Raw genomic sequence first — 15,908 nt, forward strand, 5'->3', positions numbered from 1 at the left:
CAGTCTCAATGCGCGATAGGTGATCTAGTCCCGCGTTCAATCGTCCAGGCTTCACAACAACTTCGAAATCATATTCTTGGAATAATAAAAGCCATCGGCAAATGCGTCCCCCCAACACAGACTTATCGACCAAAAGTGCGCGAAGAAGTATGATGTGTAAAATGCAAGAGTTAGGATCATGACAAAGACCACTGCCCGTTTTTTACAAATTACCTCGTAGGAGGAGGACTGATGCCTTTAAGGTCGGAAGCTCAAGCAAGACCTAGCGTGGCGCTTGCTTTGTGGTGCGCAATTTGTCAAATAGCTGGAAAACATGCCATGGACAATTGTCACTTGTTATAGAAGTATATGCAAAATTCACAACAATTGTAAAATTAATGTTGCGCGAAAGACAATTGTAACAGATCGCGAAGAACAGATGGAAAAATTCACAACGATTGTAAATGTAACAAACTTTGCAACTCAATGGACAGATTCTTAAGCTACCCGTGGATCTACTGAACTCTCAAATTAGGATCCTACATCGGGGTCTCATGTAGCCTCATAGCAATCTCTAAGGCCTCTGCCTGAGTTGTTATCTTTTGCTGCGATAGCGCACTTCTTAAATGTGGTAGTAGCGAAGCTACAAACCACTTGCGATGTTGTCCATTTGTCAGATTCATATTTGCTTCGCGAATTGTACATTTCAGCCTCTGATCCAGCTCCCAAGGAGTCTCACCTGGTAGCATCGTAATCTCTTTAAATCCAATGATCGACTACGCTTCAGATTTAGGCCTGCTAAATTCTCTATTTAGCGCTGCTTGGATATCTGCGACTCTCGCATTCGGGTTATCATTGGAGTACTTAATATACCAGGTCAGCGCGCGATCCTGCAGGGCACTAACTAGCGTCACCTTCTTTATATGCTCATCTGTAACACCTTGTGCTTCCCATACAACACTTACAACGAACCAGAATTGGTCCAGATCCTCATTTCCCAAACCTTTGAACACAGGCAACTTCACTGTGCTTGCCATACTGAATCGCGGTGGTAGTGGAGTTGGTACCGGTGAAGATAAAGGTGATGGTAGTGAAGCCGATGGTGGTGTGGGTGGAGGTGGTATTCACAGAATTCTTTGCCTTATTAGATGAATGGCACTTCGTGAAGAGACCTTCGCAAGCTCTTCCTCGTCTCCTCGCGGAGGTGAAATCAAGGGGCTATTTTTTGAACCCTTATTTCCTTCGTTCCTGTAAACCTTTCCACTTCGCGTAGCTCCGAACATCAAAGTAACTGCATAAACCTCTTTTCGCACAATAGCATTTTAATCCAAGTATTCAAAGAATGTACGTACTTACCTCGTGGTCCTTTGAGAAAGCGTCGCTCTGCCTCGCTATAGCCGACTGAGGTATCAACTGCGAACTTAGTAATGAATCCTCCTATAATCCAATCGAGCCAATGCTCAACAGCGCGCACGATCTTATCCTCCGATGCTTCCAATCTTCGCACTAGCTCTGGGGTCCACACAATAGGACCGTCATGTTTCCACCTTCCTTGGTTGTCTGCTAGTTTCGCGATCCACTCGTATAGCTCAGTAGGGCAGGACAAGAAAAAGATTTCGTGGATCTCTGTATACTGGTAGTTGTCTAGCCACTCTTCTTTTGACAAACACGGGTTTATGTTCTCCTGCGCTGTGAATTCGTGAATCTTCTGTCCAACCAGCTTTCAATTTCTTTCTTAGTTAGATTCCAATGATACGACATCAGACATCTCTATGCAAATTCCGGTCCCGACAACAGAACCATTTGTTGGTTGATGGGAGCCTGATCTAGGTTCAGAGTTATTTAGCCAAACAAATCCCTACACTACTAGCCCTTTCGGCATCAGCCCGTGGAGCACGCACTGAAGTCTCACCCGAAGCAGTATGGGGGGATGCTGGAACAAAGTTTCCGCACCCTTGAGATGTTTGTAGTATCGGTTTAGTCCAACTATGCCTGTCTCCTCCATTGTACAATCTAATCCCTTATGATTGTTGACATCTTTTTCCAAGTGTGTAGAGATCTTTAGATTTGATTGAAGGATTTACTTGGATGTGGGGTAGCTCTCCAATAGACGAACTAGCTCCCAAGATCAAGAATAGAAGGACCCAATCGGTTTGCCTCAAGGATCTCATCAAACGATTTTGAAAGAGGGAGTTTCCTTTCCTCTAGCTTATTAAGATCAGATAAATTTAAATTAAATATTTTTCTTGATCAATATCTTGTGCTTTCAAAGATTTTATTTGCCCTAGAGCATTGTTTTAACTACACAAGTATGGAGTTCTACTTGCATGTCTTGATCTAGTTCTTGTACACTAATTGTAGATTATCATTTTGACTATTTCATGTCATCATTGTCTCCATTTCAGGATTGCTTTGCTTTCAATTTTTGAAGCATTCTAATTTTGTTTTTAGCAAAATACAATTTCATTTCTTAAAGAGAAAATACTTGGAAGACACTAGTTGTTTATGTATTTCATGGTTATCTTATGATGGTTATTGCTCATATCAGTTTTTGCTTATAAATCTTAAAGAAATAATCTATTTAACTCTAACAATTCTCCTAGAAACTCACATCTCTTTTTAACTTAACTTTTCATTAGGGACCACCCCCCTTAGCTAACCTAGGAGATAGCTTAAACAGAGAGAGAAGGGATTCAGTGTGACAACCCCTTCTCTGAGTTCCCTGCCACCAACCACACCTTGTGGGGTTGAAGGCTTTTCTCACTAACTTGTAGGTAGGTGCAAGCGGCAAGGTCAACACTACAGAAGAATAATAAAATACACACAGTGTTCCAAGTTTTCCCCAGAGTTGGGGTTCCTAGGTATATCTTATGTTCAATGTGTTATTATGTTTGTCTTATGATTTATTTTCTGCTATACATGTTAAGTTACAGTGTATTTGAGATTTAAGTTTCCAGAATATTAGTTCTTTGTATTTCTGGGTTGCCTTTAATATCTCATGTGGGCACCATAACCACACATTCAGGGCTCCAACTTTGACAAGGCATATCTCCTCAACCTTAAGGAGTAATGAGGCGACCCACCTACAGTTAGAAATAGCATGACAGGTACTATCAATTGATGATGGGCTTGCTTTTAATTTCAATGATCTTCCCACTCAAATTACCTTATCAAATGTGGGGCATCTTGACCACACCACAGGGGCTAGGCTTCCTTCTCTTCCTTCTAAGGCTTCTTATCCATTGGAACTTCCAATTAATGCAATCTATTGACGTATATTAAGACTCAAGAGCATTAATAGTCTAACGTTGGCATCAATGACAACACCATTCATCACAAACTCGCAAAACTTCAACATAAATACAAAGTATCAAAAATGAAACATCAAGATCTCGAAGATATATTTTAGGAGTCAAAAGAAAAGGAAGAGGAAAGTTTTCCGTCTAAGGGATCATAACCAAAAATTACTTGCGACAATTAAGAATTCCAAGGCTACAAAGCAAAAATTAGAACAATAAAATGAATGTCTCGAGCATAAATTCAACGAGAATATCGAAGAAGGAAGGAGAAATTGTGCTTAAAAAAACCTTAATCAAAGGTTATTAGAACAAATCAAAACTTTAAAAGATGAGAAACTTAAACATCAAAACACTGAAAATAAGGTTGATGAATCAGAAACTGAAGAACTCTTACGTCTCAGAAATCATAATCGAAGTCTACTCATTCAAATTAAGAAACTCAAAAATAATAAGATATCATAGAAAATCAAATTAGAAGAACTTATCACAAAAGAATCATCGAAGTCTCTAGACGTAACAGTCAAAGTTGAAGAAAAATGAACAAACATTGATCCAAATAATATCACGTTTCAGAAAGATTCCAATCGAGTTGAAGTCAAGACATTCTCATATTTTGCAGTTCAAATGATGGAGATTTCAAGTGAAGATTGAGTGATTAACCAAGCACCATCTGTGCATGAATGAAATCAGATACCTCATGTAAATTTAAAAATCGCCATAAACAAGATGAAGGGAAATCAGGTCACAAGAACTCCTTATCGACACGCAATTCATAAAAGCATACATCTCAACGAGTCTGCATATCCATATCACTCAGACTAGAAACAACTAACTTATGTTCCAAAGAATATCGATGTCAGCATAATCCAATCATATGATAACAATGCATCTTGGGTATCCAACAATTGAAAGATTCAACAAAAGATTGATTTGGGATGGTTAGATCATTGTACAATGCGACAATTAGGTACCACACAGAGAAGTCCATAACGTCTTGTATCATCGAAGATGTCAGCTCCGAGAATTGACAAAGATGAGAAGACATTACGAAACAGAAAAAGATATCAAGCATTGCCATCAATAAGCTTTGAGGACAAAGCTTTTCTAAAGGGGAAGGCAGTGTTATGAACATAATATATAATTAATAATTAGCATATTGAAGAGACATGTCCTAAAGGACATGACTATTCGTAACGGGGCACCTTGCCCGGTATATAAGCAGGGCCCTCATTTGTAACCAATCATATCTCTAGCACATTCAACATTCTTATATATAAATATTACTTTTCCTATAATGGATGTTTCCATATTTCAAATATTTTCAATATTCGTGTGTATGAACATGTTCGTTACACATACCAACAATAAAGGGATATAACGCTCTAGAATTAACAACGAGTCAGACACTCCTGTATCATCAGACACGCACATATCAACAAGGAAAAAACGTTTACCTTATGTCACCATTACCCAGCATTGAGTTATGCATTCAAGTAAAAACCAGCAATCTAATGTCACTAATAACGTGTAAGCAGTCCATGTAGTATCATGCAGTTGATTCCCCACAGTTATGGATGCAATTTTGTAACTCAAAAACGATTTTTTCTCACATATAAAACAACAATCAGCTAGAAATGGTTTATAACATCATGATGATGCAAAGACACGAAATAGAGCAGACAGACTAAGGAAATGACACCACTGAAAACTCAGAACTGTATTAAACCAGGTCATAAACAGGTCTGGGTCATGATGGTCCTCGTTTGATTAAGAAGGGATTGGAATGAGTAGAAAAAAGCGCTTGTGCCTCATACAACAGCACTCGACTTATCCAATGTAGTGTCACCCACTGTTGCAGGAACCATTCCCCCCCCCCCCCCTTTTTGGAACCATTCACAATTCCGCAGGCTGGAACCATGGATTTGTGCACGGTTCTGCCATGGTTCTCAAGCAGTTACAAAGGAATACGCATGGTTCCGTGGAACCATCATTTTTTAATATTTTCTTTTTTATGTCAACCAAGGTTTGGGTGGGCCTAAGGAGAGTTAAGGGTAAGTTAACGAGAGGGAGGATGAGCTTAAAAGGCATCTTCCCCCCTCTCTTGTCCTCATTCTTGCATCATTGGCTTCAGCTTGGAGAAGAGAGAACTCGTAAGCATCTTGTTCCCGAGTTAAAAACTATAAAAGTCCGTGACTATTAAACCAAAAATTTTAAACCTTTTAGGGGCACTTTTTCTAAACATCAGAAAGTCAACAGGACATCTTGATTTTTAAATCAGCTTAGACTTCTATACTATTGAATGGATGGAGTGTTATCCCAACATAAACCTCAATTGATTTTGAGTTTGAATGCAAAGGAAATATTTGGCTATTCTCTCCAACTTTCAGAATATTGTGACTAAAATCATGCTTCACCTTCAGGAATTTGATCATTTGCACCTTACTTTTAAAATTAATTGAGTATTCTAGCATCATTTATTTCATGGCTTAGCATATCTCCTCTTAATCCGTTTGCAATATTCTTCCAAAGTTTATTTAGAAGGTGAAGAAAACATACAGAAAAATAAAGCATCCTACAAGCAGTGTTTTATATATTTTTTGAAACTTACAGACTACAGAAATCCAAATGATAAGAAGATTCTGGGATAAAATATTGACGATATCATACAGATCAACCAAACCTGGAGTAGACAACTGTATTGGTGGAGGTTCTCCAGACACTGCACCATTAGCCGCTGATGTGTTACTTGATGACGCAGATGGCCAAGCAGCAGCAAGTGCTCTGGAAGCCAAACTTAAAACCTCTTCCCCCCTCCTATTTCTGCATGAAACAAAAGGGAATGCATTATCCTCCATATAATTCAATCAGAACAGTGAAGAACAATAATTCTATTCCCTCGACTTCTGTAAATTACAAACAAAGGAAGTAGTTAGTGGCCATCAAAAATGAATCTATGAACAAGAAGGAATGCATCAATAATCCATTTGGGTGCTAATTTAATTCTTTAACATGTTTTTGTGTGCTGATAATCTCTTACAGAAACATAAGATAACTAACTACCAGAGCCTCTGCTTTAAGAGTTAGAAATGGATCTCCAACATTTTACATAGGCTTAAAATATATCATATATGCCATCTGAGGCTAGCTATTTCAGATCAAATCACTTTATGCTTACAAAAAATGAAGCAATAGTCTAATGCATCTTAATACATATAAGTTACACAGCCATAAACCACCCACCATCTTCTACCTTTACACATTATTCCACAGCCATGTCATGTTCCGGATCTCCCATAAACCGGCATGTTGAAAACAACATAAAAAACTTTATATATTTAAAACTTTCCCAAGGAGATATCGATTAAGATGAGCACCCCTTTTTTCTTTAGCCCAAGGTCACATTAAAGTATTTAAAAACCTAAAACATAATGTCAGAAGGTTTTGAAAAATTATTAAGCAATTTATGTGTCGGACTGAATAGTATCTACTCTAATACACATCTCTCCATGCTAGAAACAAATTTAGGGGAATCTCAAAGAACTAGTCTTCCATTACAAGATTGCATTATGCTTTGACGTCAACAATTCCTAAAATTAAAGAAACTAAAGAAAGTGAACAACAGGAAGAAGACAGTGATGAAAAACCCAGCCACAATCCCACAAACTAAAAACAAGTACAAAATCTTGCCAACACTTTAAAATGACAACACCTATGAAAGTACATTATGACTCCCCATCAAAAGAAATATGACCCAATGAAGATGACCAAGCCCAAGTATCAGCAAACAATGAACACTGAAATTCAATGTTGCAAATATTGTTTAAAGGAATATATCAGTAAGGGTCCTGCAAATAAAATCACAAATATTGGAGAAATTTTGGCAAAAAGCATAACCTTGGACCTGAAAAACTCTGAAAAACCAGCAATATTAAAAACTCATAAAATCAGAAATATCAGGAGAATCAGAGATACTTCAAACATTATTATGGAACACAAGTCCCGAATTTATTTAAATGTTTAAATTTCTATAGACAGAAGATAACATTTACAAACTTGATATCCCTATTGCACATGGTTTCACATAAATTATACAAACACAAAAATCTCTAGTATTTCCAGAGTTACAAACTTTAATGCCATGGAAGAAACGCAGAAGAACAAAAAACATATGTCCTGCCTTGCATTCACATGAGATGCAATCATACATAGCAAAGACAAAACTGAAGTATGCATCTTATAAATATAGCAAATATGTATAAAGGAACATGTCAAGTACACCTTATAGGTGATTGCAAGAGTCAACTATAACAAAAATGTATTAGAGAATCATCTCAAGGTAGACTGTATGGAAACTCATGGAGAGTGACCTGGAATGGTCCAACTCTCGTCATATTCTACATATCTCCATAGAGTATCCTAACGACCATTCAAAATTTTTGGTTGTTTCTATTGTCACACAAACCTACCTAATACTTCTCTTACAATACATAAAGACATTAAAACATAAATTTATATATTTGCATTGTTACCATATAAGTATCTAACCTCACTCTATTCCAATAATAGGCAAATAAAAAATTTAGGACAGGGGTTATCCCTCCTTTTCAAGAATTCAGCATCATGCTAGATCACAAAGATACATGTACATCTTCAGCCACCCAAAGAATAGATGTTGTGATATTCCTACTTAGTGTTTCACTAAGTGAATATCGAATTTTTCTCAATTTTGGTGTATTGCATTGTTTCACTTAGGAGAAGTGGGCCCAGGGGACCCACATTTGATTTTTGGCATGAGAAGCACCCCAACATTAGAGTTCGATGGAAAGATTGCGGCTTTGGTGGAGTGTGGGCCACCACAAAGGATTTTCGGCCCACATGGAGAATACGCTCTCATTGGTGCAAAATAGGTGAGGGAAATTCGATGTGGGCCCACATGGGCAGCCTTGGAGGCAAATCGACAAAAGGAAAGAGGGGCTCTCATTTTCGGACATCATCTATCATTTTCAGAATTTGTCTTTTGACAAGAGCAACCTTGAGCAGTGAGCCAAGTCTGCATGTGTTCTTCACCACACTGGGGTCGCGTGTTTCCAAGCGGAAATCTCAGCCCTTGCTTCGGTGGACTTTGAGTGCCAGCTCAAGAAGGGAGTTCTACTTCATCTCAGCGCATAACAGCAGCGGAGAGTCAAGTTATAGAAGCAAAAAGTCGAGTTCCAGCAGCAGGGAGAGTAACGCAACGCAGGGATTGTGCAGTGATAGCTTGAGGCATTCCGGGAAGTTGTGTAGATAAGGGAGTTTGCAGAGGAAATCAGGAGGGAAGGCTTGGGAAGCCTTCTAACAGAGATTGTTGTCATTTTGGGAGCATTCAGCAGAAGAATTCTCAGGAGGGTCGAATTACCCAGCAAGAGAGCCAGCCAAGCCCTAGAGGGTCGAAATTATGGGGTCAAGCTTTGGCCAAACCCTTTGTGGGTTATTTTGGGTTTCTTGTTTAGAGACCGAGACTAATTTCCCGGAATTTTCTGAGCAGCGGGGAAGGCTCTAACAGCGGATCATTTCAGGCAGCAGCACCTTTCTAGGCATTTACAATGTGGCTCTTGGGCCGAATTAGCAGCAAATTGGAGGGTGTTCCATTTTTCATTTTGGGCTTTCCTAACTTGCCTAGAGCAAGCCCAGGTGCACACATTCCAACACCTTACTATACACCTCTTTCCATTTAATAAAATGAGTAGATAGCGCAATTTGGATGCCAATTTCGTGGTCTAATGGTTTGTTTTAACTTCATGGTGTGTTTGTCTATTTTGCTTTGCATATTTACTGTTAATTTTCTTTAGGGATATTACAGTGGTATCAGAGCTCATAGACTTGGCACAGCCTGTGGGAGCAGCGCAGCCTATGACACTGGGGATAAGTAGAACGTGACATACCGAAGGCAGAGTTATAGAAGCAAGGAACGACAATTAGAGATCACCCCATCCCTTAACTACAAAACCGGAGGTAGAAGAAACCAACATGGGGGACAATGAAGGAGACAAAACGGAGGAGGAGGAGTTTGCCCAACTCCTACTGAAGGCAGTGCTAGATTTGTCTCAAAACATTGAAGGAATGGGGCCAGCAAAGTGGCAATGGAAACAAGGGTAAGGGAGTCCAAGGGGATTTCCACTGTGGATAAGGATCTGGCACCTCACATCACCATGCATCTCTCCATGCCAACATGCCATTGATTCAAAATACACCCCCTAGATCCACCATTCCTACATTCCTATAGTCTGGAGCAGGTGGGCAACCAGAGTAGGAGGAGCCACATTATGGGGACTATTTCTTGGAGTACCAATCTTATGTGCCTGATTTTTGGAGGGCCATCACTTTCAAAGTTTTATGTTAGTTGAACAGCAACAACAAGCCCAAGGGGCAAAGTGGAGGTCACATGCAAGGGACAGATTTGCAACGCACTGTGGGGAGGTTATTTCTCCCAACCTTTGATGGGTCCTCCAAGAGCTCGGCCAAGGCATGGGACGAAAAGTTGGATGTTTATTTCCAGCTGAACCAAATGACAGAAGGAGAGGCACTCAAGATTGCCACGTTGCGTCTGGAAGGGGAAACCCACAACTGGTGGTTCCACGGATTGACCACGGGACATGCGGCAGTGATTGCCTATGATGATTTCACCAGAAGGGTGTTGGAGCGGTTTGAGAGGAAGGATTTGAAGAAGTATTTCAGGAAGTTGACAAGGCTCAAGTAGACCGGGAATGCAGAAACCTACATCTCAGAGTTTCTGCGATTGTCTGTGATGGTGTCTGACTTGTCAAAGTCTAGGAGGATTCTCATGTTTGTGGATGGGCTAGCAAAGCCATTGTGCGGGTTAGTGAGGTCCAACAAGCCCACTACATCACAAAAAGAAGTTGGGAGAGCCTGAGATTTACATGATGCCCTACCCACGGCATGGACACCATTACCCCGTAGACAGGGTTTCCAGTGGCAGGGCAAGGACAACAAGGCCCCACCACCGAGAGCCAATCAAGGGCGTGAGCAGTTGGATAATGAGATTCAGAGAGACCGCAGGAGAAGGAAATTGTGCTTCACTTGTCAGCAACCATGGGCACCAAGCCATAGGTGTGTGGCAAGAAAGGCCCACTATATCGAGGTCTTCTCTAATAGCAATGCAGAGGATGAGACCTACTTTAGGATGGGTGGAGAAGCCAGCACACCACCACAGGGAGGAGGACCACCACCACTAGTAGGGGGAGTTTCCTTCGCTCCTACTGGAGGGGTCCTTGCATCACTGCGTAGGGTACCCAAATTCTTGACTATGAGGATTACAGGTAATGTTCTGGGGCAGCGTGCCTCAATTCTGGTGAGTAGTGGGACTACCCACAATTTCATTGATGCTCAGTTGGTTCAAAAGAGGGCATCACAACTGAGGAGTTTGAGGGATTCTCAGTTCTTGTGCCTGGGGCCAGGATCATGCAGTGCACTCGTTATGTACTATCCTTGACAGTGACCACGGGGAACTACTCCATGACAAATCATTTCTTGGTGGTGGATGTACTAGACACCAACGTAGTCTTGGGATTCATGTGGCTCTACATTCTTGGCAGAGTCACAACAGACTAGAGGAAGTTGGAGATGGAATTTGTAGGGCCGGATGGCAAGACTGTGTTGCTTCGGGGGATGCACTCCTACCCACCATGGACTGTTTTGGCCCACAGGATGGAGGTTGGCTTGAGACATGGAGACATTGAGTGGGTTGTGGAGTTGAGGATCTCAAAGGCTGGGGGAAAGCCCAAGCCACCACATCTGGAGATACAGGCTATTCTTGACAGGTATCCAGTAGTGTTTGGGGACATACCACCGGGACAACCACCTGACCGAGGGTTTGAGCACACCAACGAGTTGGAGCCAGGGGTGTAGGCCATCATCACCACCCCTTATCGACATCCCAAGGCTTATCGGGATAAGATCGAGAGGGCCATCCACGAGCTGTTGGCACTCGAGCATATCAAGCCCAGCGCTAGTCATTTTGCTTCATCAGTTGTGTTGGTGAAGAAGAAGGACAGGTCCTTACGGGTGTGCATCGATTACAGTGCCCTCAACAAGAAGACGATGAAGAACCGTTATCCCATTCCCCCTATAGATGAGTTGATAGACGAGTTGAGGGGAGATAAGTTCTTCTCGAAGATTGATCTACGGTCAGGGAGCTAAGTTCTTCCCGAAGACAGCAATTCGATGCCATTATGGCCACTTCGAGTTCCTAGTTATGCCCTTCGGGCTGACCAACGCACCCGCAACATTCCAATCATGCATGAACCACGTGTTTCGTGGGCAGTTGAGGAAATTCGTGCTAGTATTCTTTGATGACATACAGATTTATAGCCGAACTTGGGAAGAGCACTTGCAGCACCTTGAGACAGTACCGCGCATTCTGGAGGAGCAGCAGTTCTATATCAAACTATCCAAGTGCGAGTTTGGGTTGACCAAGATGCTCTACATAGTGCACATCACTGGGGAGGATGGTGTCAAAGTATGTGAGGAGAAGACTAGAGCTATCTAGGATTGGCCAGAGCCCCGAAATGTGACCGAGCTGAGGGGGTTCGTGGGCATTTGCACTTATTACAGGAAGTTCGTGATGGGCTTCTCCAATTGGTTGCACCCCTCACAGACTTGACAAAGAAGGGGGCTTTTGAGTGGACCACTATAGCGCAGGAGGCAATTGATCGCCTCAAGGAGGTCATGAGTTGCTGTCCGGTGTTGGCACTTCCTGACTTCACTCGACCTTTTGTGTTGGAGTGTGATTCATCAGGAGTGGGTGTGGGGCGTATTGATGCAGGGAGGGCACCCCATAGCGTTTGAGAGAAAGAAGCTACTGCCCCATGAGCTACTTTACTCCAGTGTTCCACGGGGACGCGTCCCCCAGGGTTGGGTGCGCGCACCCCTCGCACCCCATGCACCCGGGACGGCGGGACGATTGGGAAAACGTTTCCCCACGTTCCCCTTTTGGGGAGACGCAAGGAGACGCAAGGGGGGACGTTTCCCCAGTGTGGGGGACGCGACTCCCCAAAAGGGGGACGCCTGGGCGCCCCCCCTCAAAATGGGTTATGCGTCCCCCTTAAATTTGCTTGTAAACAATGATTTATGACAGCGAAAACGTAGTATTTGACCATATTTCCCTACTAATGATATGCTATTCATGGTAATGTTAAATTCTTAAAGTAAAAGTGACATTCTCCTTTATCTTTCATTTTCATCCTTTTACTTAAATTTTTAACATTACCATGAAATGACTCAGGATGTTTGAGAGTGGTTCTGACCTCATTGGATTTCATATGGAGAAAGTAGAATTTTAGATCTCACTCAAAATCCAGCAGACTTAACAGTTTTCAGGAATTCAGGATTCGATGGAGTGCAATGTTTCCATTACATTTTGTCATGTACAAGGGTATGGAATTGGTATTTAATCAAGAGCACCAAGCCCTCTGTGTACTTTAGAGTGACTTTTAGACTCATCACTCCATTTTTTTGAGTTTTAATTATATCAATTTACTATTCCAGTCTTTAGATCAATTTTTCAGGAATTCAGTATTCGATGGAGTGCAATGTTTCCATTGCATTTTGTCATGTACAAGGGTATGGAATTAGTATTTAATCAAGAGCACCAAGCCCTCTGTGTACTTTAGAGTGACTTTTAGACTCATCACTCCATTGTTTTTGAGTTTTAGTTATATCAATTTCCTATTCGAGTCTTTAGATTTCAGTGTCTATTATAGTCTATTTTGCTTAGTACTAATTAGATTCTAGAATGATAAATGATGAATTTTAATTTTAAATCAATTTAGAATCTAGAATAATGAATGATGAATTTAATTTTTAAATCAATGTCGATTCAAGAATGGTGAATAATGAATACTGAATATGGATCAGAGTATTTCATTATTGAATCTCATGGTTTATGGATGAATCATGTATGTATTAGTAAGGATGATGAGTATGGAATACTGAATATGGATCAGAGTATTTCATTATTGAATCTCATGGTTTATGGATGAATCATGTATGTATTAGTAAGGATGATGAGTATGGATCAATGTATTTCATTATTTAATTCAATTATGTATGTATCACTCTATTTATGCTTTCATTATTGAATATGAATTTGATATATATATATATATATATATATATATATATATATATATATATATATATTAAAAAGGAAAAAAATATATATATATCACGACATCCCCCCCCCCCCCCTAAATTTCCCTAAAATTTGAGGGTACTCCCACACGTCCCCCTTGTGCGTCTCCTCGCACCCGCATCCCCCGTCCCGGAGACTTGGTGGAACATTGCTTTACTCCATCTATGATAAGGAGATGTTGGCCATAATGCATGCGTTGGCCAAGTTCAAGTAGTATTTGGTGGGGAACAGGTTCAAGGTCAAGATCGACCACAACAACCTTAGGTTCTTTTTGGAGCAAAAACAGCTATAGGAGAGGCAGCAGAAGTGGGTGAGCAAACTACAGGCGTATGACTTAGACATTGAGTATGTCAAATGGAAGCACAACGTAGTGGCTGATTCGTTGTCTAGGAGACCAGCCACTCTGTCCTTGATGAGCATCGCCCCAAAATGGAGGGCGCAGTTACTAGTTGAGTACTCCAAGGACAAGTTTGCATGTGAGGTCCTTGATGCGTTGGTGAAGGATGATCGGTATCGGGTGATGAACGAGGTGATCAACTACCGAGACCGAATTTACTTGGTACCCAACTCCCTGCTGAGGGAGAAGATCCTACAAGTTGCTCATGATTCAACATTAGCAGGGCATCAAGGGTTCACAAAGACGTATCAGACCATCAGGAAGCGCTTTGCATGGAAGGGCCTCAAGGATGATGTTCTGAGGCATATCCGAGAGTGTGACACATGACAGCGGAACAAAGGAGAGCAGACACACCCCGTGGGTCTACTGCAGCCGATTCCCATTCCGGAGGGGAAATGGGAGAGCATATCGATGGATTTTATTACTGGGTTGCCCACAGTACAGGGCAAAGACAGCATCTATGTAGTGGTGGACCGCTTGACTTCTTTGCTCACTTCTTCGCCATTCTAGCCCGGTACTCAGCCTCACAGGTGGCCGAATTATTTTTCCGAGAGGTGTTTCGACTACATGGTCTTCCGAAAACCATCGTCAGTGACCGAGACAGTAAGTTCTTGGGTGGATTTTGGCAGGAGCTATTCCAGTTGGTGGGTATTGAGCTCACCCCGAGTACCAGTTACCACCCTCAGACAGACGGGCAAACGGAGATAGTTAACAAGTGGCTAGAGGGCTACTTGTGTAACTATGTGACAGGGCAGCAGAGAGTGTGGATACGGTGGCTGCACTTGGGTGAATACTGCTACAACACTATGCATCACATGTCTATAGGTATGTCACCATTTCGAGCTTTGTATGGTTATGAAGCGTTATCTTTTGTTGGCGTTATGTTTGGAGACAACAAGGCCCAAGGGCTAAGGACTGGATACAGGAGAGCCAAGATATCTTGAGGGCTCTGAAGGATAACCTGCAAATGGCCCAAAATCAGCAGAAGCTTTATGCAGACAAGGGTAGAGTTGAGAGGCCAAAGTTGGGAACTTGGTATTCTTAAGGCTCCAGTCGTACAGACAGTATACGCTCAAGCAGAAGGGGCCGAGAAGCCCAAACTCTGCTTCTATGGGCTTTATCGTGGTGTCTTGCCTAAAGAAGGCACTGGGACAACAGGCTACAGCTGCTACGGAGTTACCCCCTATGGACGATGAGGTGCATTAAATGCTGGAACCAAAGGCTATTTTGGACACCAAGGAGAGACATCTGCATAACAGGGTCATCAGGGAGTTTTTGATCCGATGGAGGAATCTACCCGATGAGGATGCCACCTGGGAGGGGGAACAAATACTACAGCGTCCTTCTTTGTAGTTGCTTGAGGACAAGCAACATTTTGGCAGGGAGTACTGTCATATTCCTACTTAGTGTTTCACTAAGTGAATATTGAATTTTGCTCAATTTTGGCGTATTGCATTGTTTCACTTAGGAGAAGTGAGCCTAGGGGACCCACATTTGATTTTTGGCATGAGAAGCACCCCAACATTAGATTTCGATGGAAAGATTGCGACTTTGGTGGAGTGTGGGGGCCACCACAAAGGATTTTCGGCCCACATGGAGAGTATGCTCCCATTGGTGCAAAATAGGCGAGGGAAATTCAATGTGGGCCCACATGGGCAGCGTTGGAGGCAAATCGACAAAAGGAAGGAGGGGCTCTGATTTTTGGACATCATCTATCATTTTTAGAATTTGTCTTTTGACAAGAGCACACTTGAGCAGTGAGCCAAGTCTGCTTGTGTTATTCAACACACTGGGTGTTTCCGAGTGGAAATCCTAGCCCTTACTTTGGTGGACTTTGAGTGCTAGCCCAAGGAGTGTAGGGCATAAAATTTCACCAACATGCCAATCAAATTTAAACTTAATTTACCAAATTTAATTGTATATACATACCTGTATATCTCGTTTGAAACTGATTTTAGGATGTCATTGCTCCGCTTCTGCTACCAAACCAACCGTTTCCTCCCAACCTATCTGGGATCAACCTATTTGGTTCCCAGATCCAGAA

At 41.8% G+C, this 15,908-nt stretch overlaps 1 protein-coding gene across 2 annotated transcripts in view; it reads right to left on the bottom strand.

Moving 5' to 3' along the window:
* Positions 1-15,908, bottom strand: part of RMI1 (recQ-mediated instability protein (DUF1767)) — a 321,867-nt gene that overhangs the window by 204,309 nt on the left and 101,650 nt on the right. For both annotated transcript variants that reach the window (XR_016264378.1, XM_089447983.1), the window contains exon 4: positions 5,959-6,098. Coding sequence is in view for 1 of the 2 variants with exons in the window: in XM_089447983.1 (XP_089304109.1) it covers positions 5,959-6,098 (140 nt within the window). In the remaining variant the exon portion in view is untranslated. The remainder of the gene's footprint in view (positions 1-5,958; positions 6,099-15,908) is intronic.

This window comes from Pinus tabuliformis, chromosome X (assembly GCF_031772625.1).
Source record: "Pinus tabuliformis cultivar Carrire ecotype Pingquan chromosome X, CPIR1, whole genome shotgun sequence".
Classification (NCBI taxonomy): Eukaryota; Viridiplantae; Streptophyta; class Pinopsida; order Pinales; family Pinaceae; genus Pinus; species Pinus tabuliformis.